The sequence below is a fragment of the Petromyzon marinus genome, chromosome 12, assembly GCF_048934315.1.
Source record: "Petromyzon marinus isolate PM22_M1 ecotype Great Lakes invasive population chromosome 12, UKy_Petmar_22M1.pri1.0, whole genome shotgun sequence".
Classification (NCBI taxonomy): domain Eukaryota; kingdom Metazoa; phylum Chordata; class Hyperoartia; order Petromyzontiformes; family Petromyzontidae; genus Petromyzon; species Petromyzon marinus.
In genome coordinates this window covers 231,971-252,854 of record NC_133678.1, presented here as the reverse complement: position 1 = coordinate 252,854, position 20,884 = coordinate 231,971, and the positions used below count along the sequence as shown (strand labels likewise).

The window sequence follows — 20,884 nt, the reverse complement described above, 5'->3', positions numbered from 1 at the left end:
CTTCCCGTGACATTTTCCTTGCCATGAGTGACGATTAATCCACTGCTGCATGACGAACTTCCTTTACGAGTGTGTGGTTGTACCGTGTGTGTGTGTCCATTGTGTGTACACAACGAGTGTGTGGTTGTACCGTGTGTGTGTGTCCATTGTGTGTACACAGCGATTGTGTGGCTGTATCGTGCGCTTGTATTTTGTGTGTGTACTATGCGTGTGTATGTACAATGTGTGTGTAGGTCTACTGTGTGTATGTATTATGTGTGTGGACTATGTGTGTGTGTACTACGTACTATATTTGTGTGTGTGTCTACAGTGGACCTGCCCCCTATTCGGGACCTGCGGATCTTTGACGTAACGCACAGCAGCATGCGCGTCGCGTGGGAGGCATCCCCAGGTGCTACGGGTTACCTGCTGCTCTACTCAGCCAACGCAGGCGGAGAGGAGGGTGATGCCAAGGAGGTGCACAATCTCACCATCATCATCGTACTCCATGCTCTATTCACTGCTGGACGAAGGACTCCCCAAACCGTCACCATCTCCCATGTCCACGTGATGTAACGGTCCACTGATGTCCTGCGCATCAGCTGATTTCATCGCTCCGTGTTAATGGTGGATGCGTACTCTCTCATTTGGCTGCCGCTCCATCGTTCGTCTCAACCACCGACCTCTAGCGATGCATCATGCTCAGGCCCACTAATTTTCACTGAGAGCCAGTGCAACACTGGCGTCGGCTCTCTAATCCACATGTTCCCCTTCCCGTCTCTCAGTGTCATTCCTAGTGTCTACATCTCCTAGCGTACCCTGCCTGCCATTGGGTGTTTAAGCGTGTTTACAACAAGGGTTTGCTTCCGCGTGGTTTCGCTGTAGGAAATTGAGCAATGTTAACGGAATGTTGCCTGTGGAATGGCAATGATCTCTTCCCCAGCACTGGGTGTATGGGGACCACTGAGCAACCACAGTGGGGGGGGGGGGGGGGTATTTTACCAACAAAAGTTGCCAAGCACAAGATCAAAGGCCCAAGACGCCATGCGCCCAGCAACAAACAGCACCATCAAAGAGTGCAACACGTTTTTTATTGATAAAGATTATTATATATCGTCCGCACATCTTGCAGAGCCAGGCACCAGCCACTTCATTGGCAGCGTGGAGGGAGGGTGGGGCCGGTGAGGGGCCACCCGTCGACAATGAGCGACAACACGGCCTGGCGCTGAGCACAGCCAGAGTGGGCAGTGGTCACGATGGCCCCGGATGTGTAGGGAGGGTGGCCGTACAAGGACGCCCAGACCCCATTGAGCAGCAGGGCCCGTGACCAGGGAGACGAACAGCAGTGGGGTCGCCAATGGAGAAGGGGTTCTCAATATTTGGATGGGATCAGTCCTCTCGACGCTACCTCGATGCCGGCGCTACCCCACGTGGGCCCACGTGGGGTGGCATCTCGATTGCGTGCAGACGGCTCGTGGAACGGGTCCAGGCGTCGAGGGAGACTCGCTGCGCTCGCACGAATCGTTTCCGCCACATTTGCAGTTTCCTCATCACGGCGACCGCGAGGGGGAGCGATGCTGCTCGGCACCGGCAGCCGAGGCAGTGGGGTGACTCGTAGCATCCTCCATGCAACGGTGCGCACAGTTGAGCACAGATTGCATGTCGCCCAGCGCGGTGTATGATGAGCGACACCAGACCCCGGTGCTTGCGCAACACTTGGCAGTTGAAGAGTGGAAGGCGATAGCAGCAGCAGTGCACCAGCACCCCAGGTTGAGCCGGCGGGTGTTTAAGGCGATTCAGAACCAGAAGTTTATTTTCCAAGTAAAGCCCATTGAGCTATGTTTCAAGGTTTACTCGGCAGGAAGAGCTGGGGAAGAGAGATGATGATGATGATTCCAAAGTGGATCAATGCAAGGGAAGAAACAGAAAGATAAGTGAGGTGGCCTGCAGTGTGGAGAGTTGATGGGTGAATAAGTGAGCGAGTGAGTGAGAGAGTGTGTTGTTATGACCTGCAATGTGGTAGCGGTAGTGGTGGTTGTGGTTGAATACTACGTGGTGGATGAGACAAGGGAGTCAGTATCTGGCAGTCCGAGTCGCCAACGTGCTCACCGTTCCTGCAGAGCGCCTTGGCATGCGGTCACATTCAGTCATCTCAGTCAGTCTCTACATGATGGCCTCAAAGGGAACTTAACCTAACACAAGCACTGTGGTGCTGTAACCGTCGCTTAGTGTGACGAATGGCATCTTGGAGTCATCGTTGCTACGTTCGTTTAGTCCTTTTGTGAATTGTTTCATCTCTGCTCTCTTCTCCTTGTGATCCCCCCCCCCCACCTCGGTGCCATCGCCCCTTCCCGGGCCGGACGCGTTGTTGCTGCCGCCGCCGCCGTCACCACCATCGGCAGGAAAAAGTGGGAGCGGGGTTCACGGAGATCGAGCTGAGCCGACTGACTCCGAGCACGGAGTACACGGTGACGCTGTACGCCATGTACGGCGAGGAGGCGAGCGACCCGCTCACTGGCCAGGAGACCACGCGTAGGTCCCTCTTCCTATCGCCCCCTCCATCCATCCCCCCAACTCCATCCCACCCTCCCTTCATTCCTCCTCTACCTTCAGGTCACACTTCAGTGAGACTCTACTGGTCTCTATAGAGTTCTCACCTGGTTACACCAAATCAACTTGAGCTTGAACTCTCACCCCTCACTCTCCTGCATTTCCCCTCTCATTTCGCTCCAGACATCTCACTCGCTCCACTACTTCCCTCCCTCCCGTCTCCTCCTCCCTCACCCGTGATGAGTGAGCGAGTGACCGGAGTGAATTGATGAGTGCTGGGACATCAATCACCCTGACTGCTGCTGCACCCTGCATCCTGTCTGGCACAGCAGTGAGGTAGGGACTGGGCGCAGCAGGCCAGACGAAGTAGTAGCAGCAGCAGCAGGAGGCCAGCCGAAGCTGGGTTTGTGCTGAGTGCTGTACCTGTAGCAGTGGCAGTTGTAGGGAGATCGAGACGAAGGCAGGGATGGTCTGTCCAATCAGGACATGCGGATGCCCGTGGTATGTGCTCGGTGTGTGCATGGTGCGTGTGCATGGTGTGTGTGCGTTGTGTGTGTGTGGTGTGTATGCGGTGTGTGCGGTGTGTGTGCATGGTGTGTGTGCGTGGTGTGTGTGTGGTGTGTATGCGGTGTGTGCAGTGTGTGTGCAGTGTTCGATATTCATTGTTGTCACGCGGATTGTGCATGGTCAGTGCCGATGTTCAGAGCTCAGAACCTGCACTTCTCCACCGTGTCCGAGTTCGACGAAGGCCAAGCGCCGCTCGTCAACGGGACGACGCGTGGATCCCCCCCCCCCCCTCCTGTTTTCATGCACTCGCAAGTTACAGAGGCCCGTGGGCACGCCACTTGAGAAATGCTCTCAAACAATCGGCCTTGCCTTTTGGGTCATGCTGCTCCAAACCCCGCAGCTCACCGGGGCTGCGACGCGTGGGCGACAGATTCCAGACTCCCCAGCAATGCGTCGCAGGAGGCGGTGCCGACGCTCGTTATCACCAACTACTGGCACGGAGATGAGCTGAGAAAGAATCCGCATTGGGGGACCATTTGAAATATTATCAAATTTTATTTTTTCATGCACAGAACCGCTTCTCCCATTGGGTGGGGAGTCTGGAGGCAGCCGTGGGGTTGTTGGTTTTGGCTCGCTCAGCTTCCCGTGCCCTGGGGGGGGGGGGGGGGGTGGGGGGTGGCGCCAACGATCACGAGCCCGGGAAGCCTCCCAACTATTTTCCAACCCCCAACCACCACTACCACCACCACTCACCATCCCCACCACCACTACCAGCACCACTAACCATCCCCACCACCACTCACCATCCCCACCACCACTACCAGCACCACTAACCATTCCCACCACCACCATCCCCACCACAACCACCCCTGTACAAGCACTATTGTCGACCTCACACTGGGGAATTGTCAGGGTTCTGGTAACATTGCTGTGCCACCGTCAAAATCACAATGAAGCCTCATGTGCGTGGGTGAGTGGAGCTATGGGTGAGCATTGGGGCTATGGGTGGGCAGCGGGGCTATGGGTGAGCGGGGCTGTGGGTGATAGTAGCTGTGGGTGAGCTGAGGATTTGTCGAGGTTCACATCAAAATGTTATGCTTCCCAAATAGGCATCGCGTATTGAACATTCCACGTTCGTATGGCGTGACGGGTTTTTCCATGGCCCAACCACTGCCATGTGGGGTTGCAACTGAATGAAGAAGCCTCCCTTTCACGAGTGCCAGATGTTCCCTTGCTTGTGTCGAATCACGTGAGGCTGCCTTCTGTCCCACTTTTGGAAAAACGTCTCCACGGCAAGCGGAGTGTGGAGGTGGGGGGCGTGGGCGGCTGTGTGGGGGGCGGGGGATATGGGTTGATCTTTGCAGCTGAGAGAACTTCCCTGCCTAAAGACAGAGTCAACAAGCAGGCGATTCACCTTCATCTTTCACACAATCCATCGGCCGCACGGCCTTCTGGAAATGAATTGTTTAAGCAGCATTGGTTCAACTGAAGCAAAACTCTGCACCGAGTCACACCTTCAGTGGGTCATTGGTAGAGTTAGGCTCGCTTGAACCGATGTCGCTGAACAGAAATGTCCAGAGCAACAAACATAACGTGTTTAGCGTTTACTGAGAACCGACTCGCCGCGTGCTGCCTCCAGTCTAACTAGTGATGTGGAGACTATACCCGCACCTGGCACACCGCATCCAATATGCCGCGAGTCATGGCCGTGGCTACTAATCACGTGCCACGTCTCAGTCTACCACCGACGTGGAGAATAGTTTGTTAGAGATTGATCCCCTGTGACACCACGAGCACAGGAGCAGGTTACGATTGCTCCGTTTCAGGGGCACTCAGAGGTAGGCACGGATGTCTGCACCATCGATTAATAATGATGATTTAGTACATTTGGAATTAATTCCAAAGGCGCAAGGCTATCGTCCTGAAGGCACTGTTGTGTTTCAGATTCTGTAGTAGTTTGACAAGAGGGGGCGATGTTGCTGCTGTGTGCGATTCCATTTGAATTTTTTTTCTAATTTGTCAAATTTGGACCCGACTGCTGCTGCACTCTGAACCCTTTTGGGTGCAGCAGTGAGGCAGGGACTGGAGACTCCACCCCAGATGTGACAGCAGCAGCAGCTGTGATAATTTCTCTAAGTTAAAGACATAGGCATTGCCATGGACAAGAAATCCAAGCTTCCTCAATGCCTCCTCAGCCAGATGAGTGACACGGCCAATGTTCCTTAGCCGAGACGGTGACATCCACGATCATCGGCCCAGAGTCACAAAACTCAAGTATAATTTAGCCTCTCGTGGAATTGTGTGCAGGAGGAAGGACACGGTGGTTGGGTAGGGTGGGGGTTCTCGCAGCGCAGAGGCCGATAGGATTCGGCGTTAGGATTCACATTCGGAGATAGGATTCGGCATTATGATTTGGCAATTTGTCGCGGCTTTGCTGGCATTTCCTGACGTTGGCAGCGGTCCGAGGTGCCGGGAGCGGAACGCGTGACGTGTCTCGGCCAAGACAAACGCCCGTCGCTGGCGCCGCAGCCTCAGTGCAAATACGCCGCGCTAATTACTTGCAGGCCACCTGCTTGCGGTGCAGCGCCGGAATGTGACGGGTTTGGAGTCGGCGCACGCATTGAGTAAATATACCGCGTGCGTCCGTGCGTGTTCCCGTGCTTGCGTGGATGCGGGGAAAATAATAAAAAACCTAGCAAAAAACCTCTCAACTGGCAGGTTTTTGCAGAAAATATTAGGATTTTTAATTTAAATTTTCGGATTGGGCCATGTGGTGATCTGGATAAATATGTCGTTAATCCCCTCCACCATCCGATGTCGCCAAATAAATGTAATTGCCTCCTGTGTACACAAGCATGTGAAGCCTGTACATGCGGCACGTTAGTTTGTTTGGCTGTGTCAGGTGGTGGAGGTTCTTATGACATAAATTTGAGTAAACCATTACGTGGCCTAACCCAAAAATCTTTGCGATTCTTATGCTTGTAACCACATTGGTGAGAAAAAAAAGCCTTACATTGACTTTCAGGCGCCCCGTCCGGAGACTGCGTCAACGTACAATTAAAACTCTTCAAGGGCTTGGCAGTGACGTTGTGGTGATGTCACCAGCATAAAGAGCCGCTTAGCTGTAACTTTCAAATATTTGTTTTGCTAATTAAGGAAGTCTAATAAAACTATGGTTGTAGGAGCCGGGACACGGGCTGCGCGGCACAGCGCTGGTCGCATTGTTGAGTGGCAGCAGTAACCAAGCCTCTTGCACTTTGTCATTGGCAGTTGCGCGAGGAGCCGCTGCAGCCACGCCAAAGATCCCCACAGGCAAGCCCTCCTCGTTCCACCTCGCTAAGTAAAGAATCGACGTTAGCTCATCATCGGGTAGGTCGGTCGCTGGGTTGCTCGGGGGGGAGGTGGAAGGTGGGGTCACAATTCCCGGCTTTAACAGGTGCTCGTTAACAGCACTTACAGTGAGGGAAAAAAGTATTTGATCCCCTGCTGATTTTGTACGTTTGCCCACTGACAAAGAAATGATCAGTCTATAATTTTAATGGAAGGTTTATTTGAACAGTGAGAGACAGAATAGCAACAAAAAAATCCAGAAAAACGCACGTCAAAAATGTTATAAATTGATTTGCATTTTAATGAGGGAAATAAGTATTTAACCCCTCTGCAAAACACGACTTAGTACTTGGTGGCAAAACCCTTGTTGGCAATCACAGAGGTCAGAGGTTTCTTGTAGTTGGCCACCAGGTTTGCACACATCTCAGGAGGGATTTTGTCCCACACCTCTTTGCAGATCTTCTCCAAGTCATTAAGGTTTCGAGGCTGACGTTTGGCAACTCGAACCTTCAGCTCCCTCCACAGATTTTCTATGGATTAAGGTCTGGAGACTGGCTAGGCCACTCCAGGACCTTAATGTTCTTCTTCTTGAGCCACTCCTTTGTTGCCTTGGCCGTGTGTTTTGGGTCATTGTCATGCTGGAATACCCATCCACGACCCATTTCAATGCCCTGGCTGAGGGAAGGAGGTTCTCACCAAAGATTTGACGGTACATGGCCCCGTCCATCGTCCCTTTGATGCGGTGAAGTTGTTCTGTCCCCTTAGCAGAAAAACACTCCCAAAGGATAATGTTTCCACCTCCATGTTTGACGGTGGGGATGGTGTTCTTGGGGTCATAGGCAACATTCCTCCTCCTCTTCCAAACACGGCGAGTTGAGTTGATGCCAAAGAGCTCCATTTTGGTCTCATCTGACCACAACACTTTCACCCAGTTGTCCTCTGAAACATTCAAATGTTCATTGGCAAACTTCAGACGGGCATGTATATGTGCTTTCTTGAGCAGGGGGACCTTGCGGGCGCTGCAGGATTTCAGTCCTTCACGGCGTAGTGTGTTACCAATTGTTTTCTTGGTGACTATGGTCCCAGCTGCCTTGAGATCATTGACAAGATCCTCCCGTGTAGTTCTGGGCTGATTCCTCACCGTTCTTATGATCATTGCAACTCCACGAGGTGAGAAATTGCATGGAGCCCCAGGCCGAGGGAGATTGACAGTTATTTTGTGTTTCTTCCATTTGCGAATAATCGCACCAACTGTTGTTACCTTCTCACCAAGCTGCTTGGCAATGGTCTTGTAGCCCATTACAGCCTTGTGTAGGTCTACAATCTTGCCCCTGACATCCTTGGAGAGCTCTTTGGTCTTGGCCATGGTGGAGAGTTTGGAATTTGATTGATTGATTGCTTCTGTGGACAGGTGTCTTTTATACAGGTAACAAGCTGAGATTAGGAGCACTCCCTTTATGAGTGTGCTCCTGATCTCGGCTCGTTACCTGTATAAAACACACCTGGGAGCCAGAAATCTTTCTGATTGAGAGGGGGTCAAATACTTATTACCCTCATTAAAATGCAAATCAATTTTTAACATTTTTGACATGCGTTTTTCTGGATTTTCTTGTTGTTATTTTGTCTCTCACTTTTCAAATAAGCCTACCATTAAAATTATAGGCTGATCATTTCTTTGTCAGTGGGCAAACGTACAAAATCAGCAGGAGATCAAATACTTTTTTTCCCTCACTGTACCCCACCAGTCTGTCAAAGGCGACACGGGGGACCTTTGTCTTTGTGTGTTTGCAGGCGGCCTGGCGGCTCCCAGTAACCTGCACGTGTCCGAGGAGTCATACGACCGGTTCCGTCTCTCGTGGGAAGTCCCTGAAGACTCCTCCGTGCTGGGATTCCGCGTCGTGTACCGTCCCTCTGGTACGCAGCACCGCATACGCATGCTGCACTCACTGCAGGGCCCGGCGCCCGTGGAGGGATTGCTTCTGCCATAGGAATGTGGAATTTCTACTAAACTCACAGCAGCACCCATTGCCTGTCGTCATAGGAGTGTGGATTTTCGAACATTGGCTCAGGGTCGCCAAGAGTACAATAGAAAACAGTGCAGACTAATACAACGGCGTATTAATGCGACGCCTTCTGAAGGCGCTGGGCAGACAGCGTGGGCGTGTTTATTGCACCCAGAGAGAAGTGGTGCAGCCAGTCGCAGGTAGGAGAGACACGTGTGAAACATGCACACGTATGCTCCACACATGTTCCTGTATTGTATGGAATTAGCAGTGCCAATGATAAGCACCAGCCACACAGTGATGCACTCTGCGTGCAAGCGTATGTATGTGTGTATGTATATATATGTTGAACTTGAACTTCATTCACACCGTACGGAGCCAACCGTGGTTATCGGAGGTGCAGGGGAAGGACAACAAACTAAACACGATTCGGTTCTAAAGAGATTAGTTTTCAATCTAGTATGTATGTATGTTGAACTTCTTTAGCACTATAGTGGTGTTAGCGAGAATCTACTGTTCAGTCACCACACTGTAGGTCACAACAACACACTCACTCTCTCACTCACCCACTCACTCACTCACACACTCACTCTCTCACTCACTCTCTCACTCACTCACCCACTCACTCACTCTCTCACTGACCCACTCACTCACCCACTCACCCACTCACTCACTCACACACTCACTCACGCACTCATACACTCACTCTCTCACTCACTCACCCACTCACACACTCACTCTCTCACTCACCCACTATCTCACTCACCCACTCACTCACCGCATTGCAGGCCACCTCACTTATCTTCCTACTTCTCCTTGCCACAGCTCCTCTCTTTCTCCAATAACCTTGCTCAAACTGTGTTACACTGTCATCTGTTCCAGTAAAAGTGCTGTTTGTTGCTGGCCGCTTAACGTGGCCCTTTGGGCCTACGCTCAGCAACGGCGTTTAAAGCGTGAACGTGGGACCAGTGTTCCCGGCTACGGCACTTGGCTCGACCGCCCCCCCTCCCTCTCTGTGTCATGATCTCATTCACGACTCGACGCGCTCATTATAATCACCGCTCATAGTTTCCCCCTGACGTCAGCGGAGGTCACTCCGCGGGCGCACCGCTGATATTCTCTTCCCCCCTCCCTCCCCCCCCCATAGTCCCCGCGCGGCCGCGAGGCGTGGGACATCCCCCGTGCTGCAGCAGCGCCGCCCTGACCCACTTTCCATCGGCACCATTGCCGGCTCCTGACAGCAGATAGTTCCCAGTGGCGCGGTAGTTGTGGCCCTAATCCAGAGGGTGGCTGGGTTGATTCCATCTCTCAGCACAGTAGTTTAAATATTGGCACAAGCTTCTTAACTCTACCCCCCCCCCCCCCCCCCCACCGTGAGCTCTGTCCATCGAGCAGAATAAAGGGTTCACGACTTTAAGTCAGTCGGCAGGACACCTACGTTGGGGTCACCGTGGAAGAGTAGACCAAGCACCCTCCGGAAGGGGGTTCTCTATGGGTGCCTCTAGTGCAGGCAGCTCTACCAGCAGTTGAATGAGTGAGCGATTGGAGGGCTGCCCCTTTCTCTTCCCCTCGCGTCTCCTCGTGAGAATTCATGTTGAGGGGCGGGAATGGGGGGCAGGGAAGCAGGCGCTCTCCCCCCCCCCCCCTCTTGAGCAGCGAGGAGGACTAGATGAGCCGTGACCCCCCGGCCCACTCCGCGCTGGGGTGAGGTTCTTCATCTCGGAGACTGCCGTGCCGGCTCATGACCGATTTTTGCCGCACGATGGGAGTTCCGGTGCGAGTCCAGAACAGGAGTCGGGTTACTCGCAGAGGGCCAGTGCTCCGCATCGCATCTTTTGCACGCATGTGCGAGCGCACGGACACCCACGCATACACATACATACACATGCACACACGTGCAAGTATGCACATACATAGGACCCGCATGCATGCACACACAGTAGAAACAGCACACACGGACGCATGCTCTCCCGCCATACAGACACACACACGTAAAATCCCCGCGCGAGACACACGCGCACACACACAACCCCCACACGTGCACTGTCAGTATCAGTGTAGAACCAGCCTGGAGATTTGCTAATTTCTGAAAAATATTCGCCTCCTTCCCATATATGTTCCTCCACTTAAATATATAAAAGTATTATTTTACACAGCCCACAGCTACACGGACCTATGCAGCATTGGTGAAACACAGGCCAAACTATGGACCAGTTTTGAAATTCAGTGTCTCATCAGTTTAGTCAGGATCTCTTGAAACATTCGCGGCAAGTGACATCTAAACATTCATCAACATCATTGTGAGCCATGGTCTATCCACCGCGGGATGAAGGTCTGCCCACGATATCCCCATCCCTCACAGTCCTGCGATACCACAATCCATATCGCTCCTGTACATGAGCCCACCACATCTCTGCATCTCCACGATGGCCGTCATCTCCAGTGTGTCTTCTCCATGAGCTGCCATTCCACGACGTCTCGCTGATGGGCCGTCGTCCCTGCCGGCCACGATGCGTCTCACGCCGGCCCGCTCTGCGTTCTGGGCAATGCGGCCTCTACCGCTCCAGCCCGTTCCTCGGTCCATGTGCCCCTATTTCCATCTCCCGCCTCCACTCGTTTCTCTGCACACACTCTCGAGCTTGGGCACGCGGGCCAGAAACGCGGAGTGAACGATGGGTGAGCCCAGAAGCCTGGGTGGGCGCATCGTCACTAGGCAGTACCGTGAGCGCCGGTTCACCAAGCGCTTAGAGCGAGCACCTGGGAGGAGTGATCACTTTTCATTCTGGCGTCTTTAGGAACGTAACTCAGATCAACTCGGAGGAGCCATTAACAGTTTTCCGGTCGCGGCTCCCCCACTGCTCCCTTCCCCTCCCCGCTGGTCTTGGCCGTCCGCAGGTGCAGGTCACTCCAGCAGAGCGCCCCCTCTAACCCCGTGACCTCATGTGAATCACGCCGAGTGGGTTTGCTCCTTCGCTTGTGCCCTCCCGGTGCTGTGGCAGTCATGACGCTTGTTTCAGAATACTTTTTTTTTAATACAGTTGATGAGCACAGAACCTAGTTACCAAAAACGTCAAGCACCTCGAAACAAACAGCACTGTCACAGTTTAAATATAAATATATGAGTGAATACTTTACTTGAGGTTGGGGAAAAGGGACGATTATTGGAAGAAATTCCGAAATGAATCAGTGCAAGGGAAGAAGCAGAAAGAGAAGTACAGCGTGGTCAGTGGGTGGGTGAGTTAGTCTGTTTTTGTGTCTTGTGGTGGTTGAACACAATGTGGATGAGACGAAGTAGTCAGTGCCTGCTAGAGGAGTGAAGTTCTCGGGAATAGTAACCATGGTGGTAGTAGCGATAGAATAGTGATAAGGAGGAGACTGGCAATCAACACCCTGGGCACCTTTGCAAACGAGATGTTCCATCTCAAGGGATTATCCAGGTGGAATGCGTTCATAAGCAAACAGAAATAATCTCGGCCAGGTTTATAACAGTTGAGCCCCCCTGTGGCCGTGCTCGATGTCGAGGCTCCACCACCGTGGGCTCCACCACCCTGGGCTCCACCACCCTGGGCTCCGCCGTGGTCGTCCTGCGGTGGTCTTGCCGTTGCGTTGGCTCCCTGCCTCGGTGGGACGCCAACGCGTCGTTTGTGTGACGATTAGCAGCAGGAAACATCGTGGAACGCATCCCTACCCTTATTCCCCATACATGTCTGTGTCCCTTACACACACATGCTGACACACGCACACTCACGCACACTCACTTGCACACGTACACACAAACACACGCACACTCGCACACGTACACACTCACATGCACACTCACTTGCACACATACACACAAACACACTCACACGCACACTTTGTACACATACACCCAAACACATGCACACTCGTGCACGTACACACAAACACACGCACACTCACACGCACAAACACACGCACACACTCGCGCGCGTGCGTGCGCAGCGGGAGGCGAGGAGAAGCCGCTGTTGGTGGGAGCGGGCGTCAGCTCGGTGCTGCTGCAGGGCCTGCGCGCCGGCACGGAGTACAGTGCCCATGTGCACGCCACCTACAGCGCGGGCGAGAGCGTCGGACTCACGGGGCTCGCACGCACACGTAGGGGCACGCACGCACGCACGAGAGCACACACATACGGGCAAGTGCACGTACGCACGAGCCCACACGTACGCACGAGCCCACACGTACGCACGAGAACACACGTACGCACGAGAACACACGTGGGCTCGTACACGCACGAGCCCACACGTACGCACGAGCCCACACATGCGCACTTCCACCATAAGAGTGAGGAATGTCTGCCACTGGCCACTGCCTCGGGGCTATCAGCAGGAGATGAGTATCGCTCCGTCCATGCTCATTGAGCAGGAAATCGCTTTCGACTTCCTTCATCTGACCACCCAGCCCATGGGGGCCCTGAGTGCTGTTCGCGAATAGCGCCTATGAAGGCCGGCACAGCACATGAAGGGGTCGGTGGCCAGCACCATGCCCGGCCACCTTTTTCTCGTCAGTGATGATGTTTTCACACCACACATCGGGTACTCATTTAATGCCGAATCTCCCTGAGCGGGAATTAAACTCGGATTGCGTGGTTCGTAACGCGCCGGGCTGTTTACTCCCGAGGGGAGGTGCGGGACCGATGTTAGGCAATCCGTGGCAGGAGTCGAATCCAGGTTCGTCGTAAGGTGCCACTCCGTTGCTTCGAGTCTCCACGTTGTGCCTGCCGGGCATCACTGGCGTGCCACGCGTCTCTGTCCCCGCCTCTTTCTCGCAGGGCACCTGGGCATCAACCACCTCTTCGTGTTCGATGTGAGAGCAACGGGGTTCTGCGTCGAGTGGCAGCCCCAGCGCGACGCCACTGCCTACCGCGTCGTGCTGCAGGAGGTTCTAGGTGACACCTCGCACCCTAAACGAATTACTTGGTGATGCTGCCAACGCTGTCGCCGTGTTGGCAGTGGTGCACGAGCACAACCAACAAAACAACTCGATAACAGCCCTGTGTGCGTGTGGCCCGAATAGCTCTTCTTGAGTCAGAGCACGAGCTTTTAAAATAGGGCCCTGCATTAATATGAAAATAAAACTTCATATGTATTTGCTCTGGTAAAATATCAATTCAAATTTGTTTGGTCTCAAGGGGTATGGGGGTCGGGGGGAGGCGGCATCACCACATCACGTGGCCGCCGCCCCCCACCTTGGCTCGGCCACTTGAGAAAATATCCTTGGGGGCGGTCTCCGGCCTCTCAGGCCCCTTGGGGCCACGAGCCTCGCATCATTCACCGCTGTCTCCTGCACAGCTCTCTCAGCGGTGGTGCCAGAGATGATTTGTGGGCGCCGTGGTCACAGACATCGGTCGGACGAGCACAGCCAGTGTCAGGATTCGTAATGGATGATTTTGGGCTGGGCCACGTGGTGGTCGTGTAACCCTCCACTACCTGGCATGACCAATCAACTTAAATGGTCACGCTCACGAGAACAATTCTTACCGCCACATGCAGTGATCATGGACAGCTGCAACAATGATAATTAGCACATTAAATAAAAGCCTGCACTAGTGATAGTTTAATTGGTTTCGCTGTGTTTGGTATCGCAGAGTTACACAACACAAATTTGGCCAGGTTATTACAGAGCCTAACCCAATAAATGTATTAAGAATCATTGGACAAGCGACACAACTTTATTAAATCACCATCGTCTGCAATTGAACCGAGGTCCTTCTTGCTCTGAGGCACAAGTGTTGCCACTGCACCACCACCACCGTGCCGTCCATTAAACTACTCTAAACCACACTACATAAAATAATTATTTATCTGGGTTAGGTCGCATTTTGATCTGGCCAAATTTGTGTCTCAACCCTCCACCACTCGACACAGCCAGCCAAATCAAACTGTCGCCGGTATGAGCGTCGACGAAATGTGTGCAGCTTTGTAAGGAATTTAACAGCTGTTATCATATAGAGAGGCTTGCCCCCGCCATAGAAATGTGTAGTCCATAATATAGGTATTTTGAGTTAGATCGCGTAAAAATATCTATATTATGGATGATATTGGTCGCGAAAGCCAACGTGTTCAACAGAAAAATGTAACGTCCACCATTGCCCCTGCCGGCCCTTCAACGGGGCATGAGCATCAATAATGCTCTTGTGTATGGTGCGGGGTAGAGTGGAGTTGAGATGTGTATTGTGCGAGGTAGAGTGGCGTTGAGTTGTGTAAGTGCGGGGTCGAGTGGACTTGAGTTGTTGGGTGTTGCTGCTGGCCCCAGGCGGTCCCCAGCAGGACGTGACGCTGTCCTCCAGCGTGAACACGCACTGCTACTACGAGCTGCTGCCCGGCACCGAGTACCGCGTCAGCGTCCACGCGCAGGTGCGGGAGGCGGAGGGCCCAGCCGTCAACGTCACGCAGCGGACACGTGAGTGGCGCGGCAAGGCTCACATGCGGCGCAGGCACCAGCAACAGTGCCGCACTGCCAACACGAGCACCGCCATCACCACCACCACCACTACTACCACCACTATCACCACCGCTATCACCACTAGCAGCGTCACCAGCAGCACCACAGGTAGCACCACCAGGGCTGCGCCAGCTCACGTTAGTGCTACCCACTCGATACAGGCCCATGATGGGCCGCATCACGTGATCCATGATTGCTCCTCACGTTGCCGGGCGCTGGTGGCACACAAGTGGCCTGCGATCCAGCACTGTGGAGGCGGCAGTAAGAGTTGGTGGATCACTGCACAGATGGTTGTGAAACTCTTTTCCTACCGGTGGGCATCGAGGAGACGCTGTACGCTGGCTTGCCAGGAGAAGGTGGCATGGCAAAAATATGGACTCCACCTGTTCTCTCTGCATGGGATAGAGTGTTTCCCCCTTGCATGCATGGGTTTTCTCCGTGTGCTCCGGTTTCCTCCCACATGTAATGGGTCAATAACACCTTCATATATAGAGGACTGCAGAGCTTGGTGGACAATCATTGGCACCGGCTCACCGCGTGGCTGCTTCCTTGCTTGTCTTTTCCTTCACACCTCTGAGTTGTCCTCTCGCTACACGAGTGAGTGAACACTGCGATGGCGGCGGCGCATTGCAAGTTGACAATGTTACGATGATTATGATTGTTGCTATTGCTTTGTGTTTGTGATGTTCCAGGCTCCGTGGTGACCGAGGCTCCCTACACGACGCCCATCGGGGCTCCTCCCACCACCGCCCCGCAGCCTCGCGAAGGTGATCCTGCGTTCGTGCGTACGCGTTCGTGCATGCGTGCATGTGTGTGTGCGTGCCCTCGCGGTGGCGAGCGGTAAAGTGCGTTGCGTTACAAACCCCAAAAACCCAGATTGCAGCTCACTGTTAAAGCATTTATACAGGCTCATTATATGTATATATGCATTCATAAATATTCTCTATGCGCGTGTGTGTGTGTGCATTTATATGGGTGGGGAGCGGTAGTGTAGTGGTTAGCGCGCTGTGCTGTAAACCCAGCGACCCGAGTTCGATTCTCTCTCGTGGCCAAGACTAGTGACGATTATCTGAACCAGTCCTGGGCCTCCCCTAGATCGACTCAGCCACAAATTAGTACCTGGTGCGGGGTGTAAACCGTGGCACTGGGGAGACAAAGGTGGTCGGGTGTGGTACAGGCCACCCACCCCCTCGTGTACCGTGTCAGCCTTTATATAGGTGTCAACTCGCACCACTTGCCCCAACAAATTAATTATTAAAGGTAAATGGGGGATCTTTGTATTTCTCTTCATGTGCCCTTGCTTGCCCCTGTCAACTGGGTTCTTTTACATTGTTACTAAGCACAGGCCCAGATGTCCAAAACGACAAGTGGCCAGCAACAAGCAGCACCATCAATGTTGTAATAAATAATTGGGTAACATGTCTCTTGAATTGAGATCGGTTATTTATTGCAAGAGGTTGGTGGAAATAGATAGCAATTGGAGGGAATTCCAAGGTGGAGCAGTGTGAGGGAAGAAGCAGAAAGAGAAGTGTTGTGGCCTGCAGTGTAGTGGCTGCAACACTGTGGACGAGGCAAAGCAGTCGGTGATTAGCAGACTGAGTCCTCAACACAGCAGGAGGAATCGGCGAGTGAAGTTTACGGTCACAAAAACTGAGGCACTAGCAATTGAAGAGCGACAAAGAGGCGACTGGTGACCGGTGAGCGAGCGAGCGAGTGTGCGGAGTGGATTGGTCACGGGGGGATCTCTGTCTCCGTGGGTGCACTCAGAGTGCCGCTCAGCTCGCGCCGACCTCGTGTTCCTGGTGGACGGCTCGTGGAGCATCGGGGATGACAACTTCCACAAGGTGATGAGGTTCCTTGGCAGCCTAGCGGGCGCGCTGGAGAACATCGGCCCGCACGGCACGCAGGTGAGGGCCGCGGCGCTGAGCGGGCGGTGAGCGGCAGCGCACGGCTGGGCTCGGCGCCAATGCTGTGCCGTCGCGGCGTGGTGTGACGTGGTGTGGTGTGACGTGGTGTGGTGTGACGTGGTGTGGTGTGACGTGGTGTGGTGCACCGCCGCGTGGCGTGACGCGGTGTACTGCATGGCAGGTGTGGTATCAGAGACACCAGACAATGATGATTTTGGTCACGACGATGATGACTTAGCATGATTTATCACCGCACTACGTGCTGCGGTGTGCCCATCAGGTGGCCATGGCCCAGTTCAGCGACGATGCGCGCACCGAGTTTAACCTCAACGTTCACCGGAGCCGGGAGTCTCTGCTCGACGGGATCCGGAACGTCCGCTACAAGGGGGGCAACACTAAGACAGGTGCGACCAAACCCCCCTATCCCGCTTACCCACAACCCCCATTACCCCCCAAATGTAATATTGAGTTGGGTTTATTTAGAGCGTCATTTAACCAATTAATGATGGGTGTTTGTTGTCCATGTGGGAGGAAACCGGAGTAGCCGGAGAAAACCGACCACATGAGTCTGTGGGTTCTTTTAAGTGAGTCCATAAGTCTCAATGTGAGTCTATGGCTATTTATGGCAGTCTGTAGTTTCCATGTTCATGGATCTCTATGTAGCGCTACAGGTCTCTATGTTAGTCTATGAGTTTCGAAGTTTTGACAGTATATGGCTTTTTTAAGTGAGCCAGTGAGTTTCTATGTAAGTTTATGCGTTCTTACGTGAGTTTTTGGGTCTCAATACAAGTCATTTTTAAACTATAGACCGCTTCGTAACAACCCTGCCTGCTATGTGTCTATGGGAATGTATAACTCTTACCAATGACAACTTTGACAGTGCTGTTATTTGCTGGCCACTTGGTGCCTTTGGTCTGTGCTCAGCAACCGTGTGAATGAGAGGTGTGGATGGTAGCAGGGGTCAGGGCTTGCAAGGCACCACGGGCGGTACCGCACGTGGGCCGAGTTGGTCCTGGCGCCGTGCTCAGCCAGAGGTTCGTGTGTAGGGACAGGGAACGTCGAGAGTCCCACGACTCGCACCGCTTCCCCATCCCCAAACAAACTCTGTAAACGCTTGAATAACAAAAGCCAGCGCCTTGGCACCATTTCCGCACCATTCCTCTCTGGGAGTTGTTGGAAGATGACTTCGTGGTTGCGGGCTCGGCTGAGCGCCGCCATGGCAGGTAGCGTTCCCGCACATTCTGCCGGGGGGGGAGGGGGGGGCGAGATATGAGAAACTTGCTCCATAGAATTGTTCTGATTTCCGCGCCGGGAGATGGAATCGAATCATTGACCCCGGGGTTGCGAGCCCAGTGCGCCACTCACCATTGCGCCGCCAAGGAAGCGCCAATGCCAATGAAGGTCACGAGTGTGGTGTTTATTTCCGTAAGAGCGGCTGGATGTTAACATGCGATGCGGTAGAGCGTGGTGGGCTGCAGTGCTCCTAAAATTCATTCCCGTTGTGTAAACTCTGCTTGTTGATCTTTGTTCTGCTCGATGGAGATGTTTGGCTTTTACATCCTGATCTTGTTTTCCAGCAAGCAGAGCTCGTATTGATCCAGCTCTTAATCCACTGCTCCCTTCACCAGTAGACGCCACAGTCACATCATCATCAGCAGTAGCAGCGATGATCTACCAATTGTTGGATGAAGCCCTCATGATCAAGCCGTCACCATCTCTCACGGTCACAAGATGCAACAATCCACCTCGCTCCTGCACACGAGCTGATCTCAGTGCTCCAGCTCCTTGGTCGGCATCCTCCCAAGTGTTGAAGTGTCCGCAAAGTTGGCATGTGGAGATTGACGTGTGTGGAGGTTCACGCATGTGAACTGCACATACACGAAGGGGGGCACGCTGATTTGGCAACATAGCGAGTCGAGACGCCATCACCCTGTGTCATGTTGATGAAACCACGCCTCCTTCTCAAGGCCCAAGACTGCAGCAGATGTTCACAATTCTGGCAACTTGCCTAATCATGCTTGCTATATAACTAACAAGACAAACCACATGTCCACTGAATGACCGGTGAGTTGGTCACCCCCCAGGCCGGGCCATGAAGCATGCACGCACGGAGATGTTCGTGTCGGAGTCTGGGATGCGCCGCGGCGTTCCCAAGCTGCTCGTCGTCATCACGGATGGGCGCTCGCAGGACGAGGTGACGCGTGTTGCCAAGGACGTACAGCACGAGGGTACGCACACACACACACAGGCACACGTGTACACACACGCACACGTGTACACACACGCATGTCTACATGCACGTGCGCACACGTGTCTACACGAACATACGTATTCACGCAAACACATGCGCGCATCACCAGGGATGTACAGCATGGGCTATTCTAAGCAACAAAGACAAGGATCGCCCACATAGCCTTGAAAAAACTGTTGGGTCAAGCGCTGCTAGCGAGCACCTATGATGAAGGCCAGCATGGCACACAAATGGAGTGGATGGCCAACACCACGCCAATCCATCGTTGTCATCTCCCCGCCCAGTGCTGATGTTTTACACTTCCGCACTGGTCCTGAGCCACCTCGAAGTCAATTCAGCTCTAAATTGAGTACGTGGTGCAGTGTGTAAACATCATAATTGGGGAGAAAAAAGTGGCCGGGCATGGTCCTGAACACCCACCCGCTCCAGTGCGGTGCCAATTTTTATAAGTGTTCGCAAACGGCACTTACTCCAATAATCTAAGGCTGTATGGAGGATCTTTGTCTTTGGTGGCTTAAGATGAATAAATACATCTTTTGGGCTGCAGTACAACTGCAATTGTTAGAATTGTGGGCGGTTGGAAGCGATTTGTTGTACCGGGGCATGCCGCGGTGTACCGGGGCATGCCGCGGTGTACCGGGGAGCGCTGCCGAGAAGCGCGGCCACGTGCCCCGCAACGCAGTCCGGCTCCGATTGCTCCAACTGTGGAATCCCGGTTGCTGTTCTGGCTATAGTGTTCCAGTTATAGTGTACTGGCTGTGGTGTGCCAGCTGTAGTGTTTCAACTGTACTATTATGGATGTCGTGTAGTCAGTTCTGAAACAGAGCAGACAGGGGGAGGAGGGGTGAGGAAGGGGGAGGAGGCATAATGACCAGGCCAAGATGTCGGGGATGAAGGGTGATGATGAGAGGGGAGGGAAGAGCGGCAGAGAAGGAAGGAGCGAGCAGCTGTGAGCTGTTTGGAAGAGCGGAGTCTGTTTTCACAGCGGGCGGTGGTTCGGAGAGGGGAGGGGTTCAGAGTGAGCGTCACCACAAGGAAGCCGCGTGGTTTACGGGGGGAGGCTCGAGCCGCTTTCTGCAGCTGGAGAGATGAGGGGGACACGGATTTCTCTGTGTGGTGGTGGCGGCGATCGTGGGTGCAGGCTACAGCGTCTTCTCTATCGGCATTGCGGACGCCGACGTGGCAGAGCTGACGAACATCGCGAGCCGGCCCAGCGAGCGGCACCGCTTCTTCGTCGACAGCTTCGACGATTTCAGGAAAATCGAGAACGAGCTCATCGGCTTCATGTGTGAGGCGGCCTCTGCAAGTAGGTGCACCCCCCGTATAAATGCACATGAAGGAAATGAATATAATATTTTACACACGCAGTTTTTTGTTCGCTCGCAGAAAGAGAGAGCGATTCAGAGGTGCGCGGAAAACCACAGAGAAGGGGGAAAGCGGCCAGCACCGGCTGTGGCCTTAAGAAGATACACAAAAGATGGAAATTAACCCGCTTGCTGTACTGCCATCATACTGTGGCGCTAAGATAGGAGAGGGCCACCTCGATACTCACGGGTGGGGCGGGAGTTTCACGTTCCAAGGGGCACGCAGCGGGGCCACCGGTGCCCGGCCGCAAACGACCGCGGCGACGCAGCAGCATGCGTCGCGCGTGCCGCCCATATGTGGGCCGTGGGGGGCGCGTCTTGTGATGCCTGCGCGTGTTCCCTGCCTTGTGACGCTTGCGCGTGTATGTCCATGTTCCCTGTCTTCTCCGCAGCCTGCCCTCCAGTCTACCTCAACGGATACTCCGTGGCAGGTGCTGCGCCCCGCCCCGCTCACGCTTCACAATGGATTTTTTCAATAATTAGTGGCTGACCACAGGCCCAACAGCGGCCAGCAACAAACAGCACCGTTGT

General features: G+C 53.7%; 1 protein-coding gene across 4 annotated transcripts in view; it reads left to right on the top strand.

The window, feature by feature from the left end:
• Window positions 1-20,884, top strand: part of LOC116941729 (collagen alpha-1(XII) chain-like) — a 109,909-nt gene that overhangs the window by 42,960 nt on the left and 46,065 nt on the right. For all 4 annotated transcript variants that reach the window (XM_032953088.2, XM_032953087.2, XM_032953085.2 and 1 more), the window contains exons 25-37: window positions 311-456; window positions 2,382-2,511; window positions 6,307-6,348; window positions 8,158-8,280; window positions 12,333-12,482; window positions 13,159-13,275; window positions 14,643-14,789; window positions 15,524-15,598; window positions 16,599-16,738; window positions 17,019-17,142; window positions 18,823-18,966; window positions 20,131-20,295; window positions 20,746-20,784. In XM_032953088.2, the coding sequence (XP_032808979.2) occupies window positions 311-456; window positions 2,382-2,511; window positions 6,307-6,348; window positions 8,158-8,280; window positions 12,333-12,482; window positions 13,159-13,275; window positions 14,643-14,789; window positions 15,524-15,598; window positions 16,599-16,738; window positions 17,019-17,142; window positions 18,823-18,966; window positions 20,131-20,295; window positions 20,746-20,784 (1,542 nt within the window). The remainder of the gene's footprint in view (window positions 1-310; window positions 457-2,381; window positions 2,512-6,306; window positions 6,349-8,157; window positions 8,281-12,332; window positions 12,483-13,158; window positions 13,276-14,642; window positions 14,790-15,523; window positions 15,599-16,598; window positions 16,739-17,018; window positions 17,143-18,822; window positions 18,967-20,130; window positions 20,296-20,745; window positions 20,785-20,884) is intronic.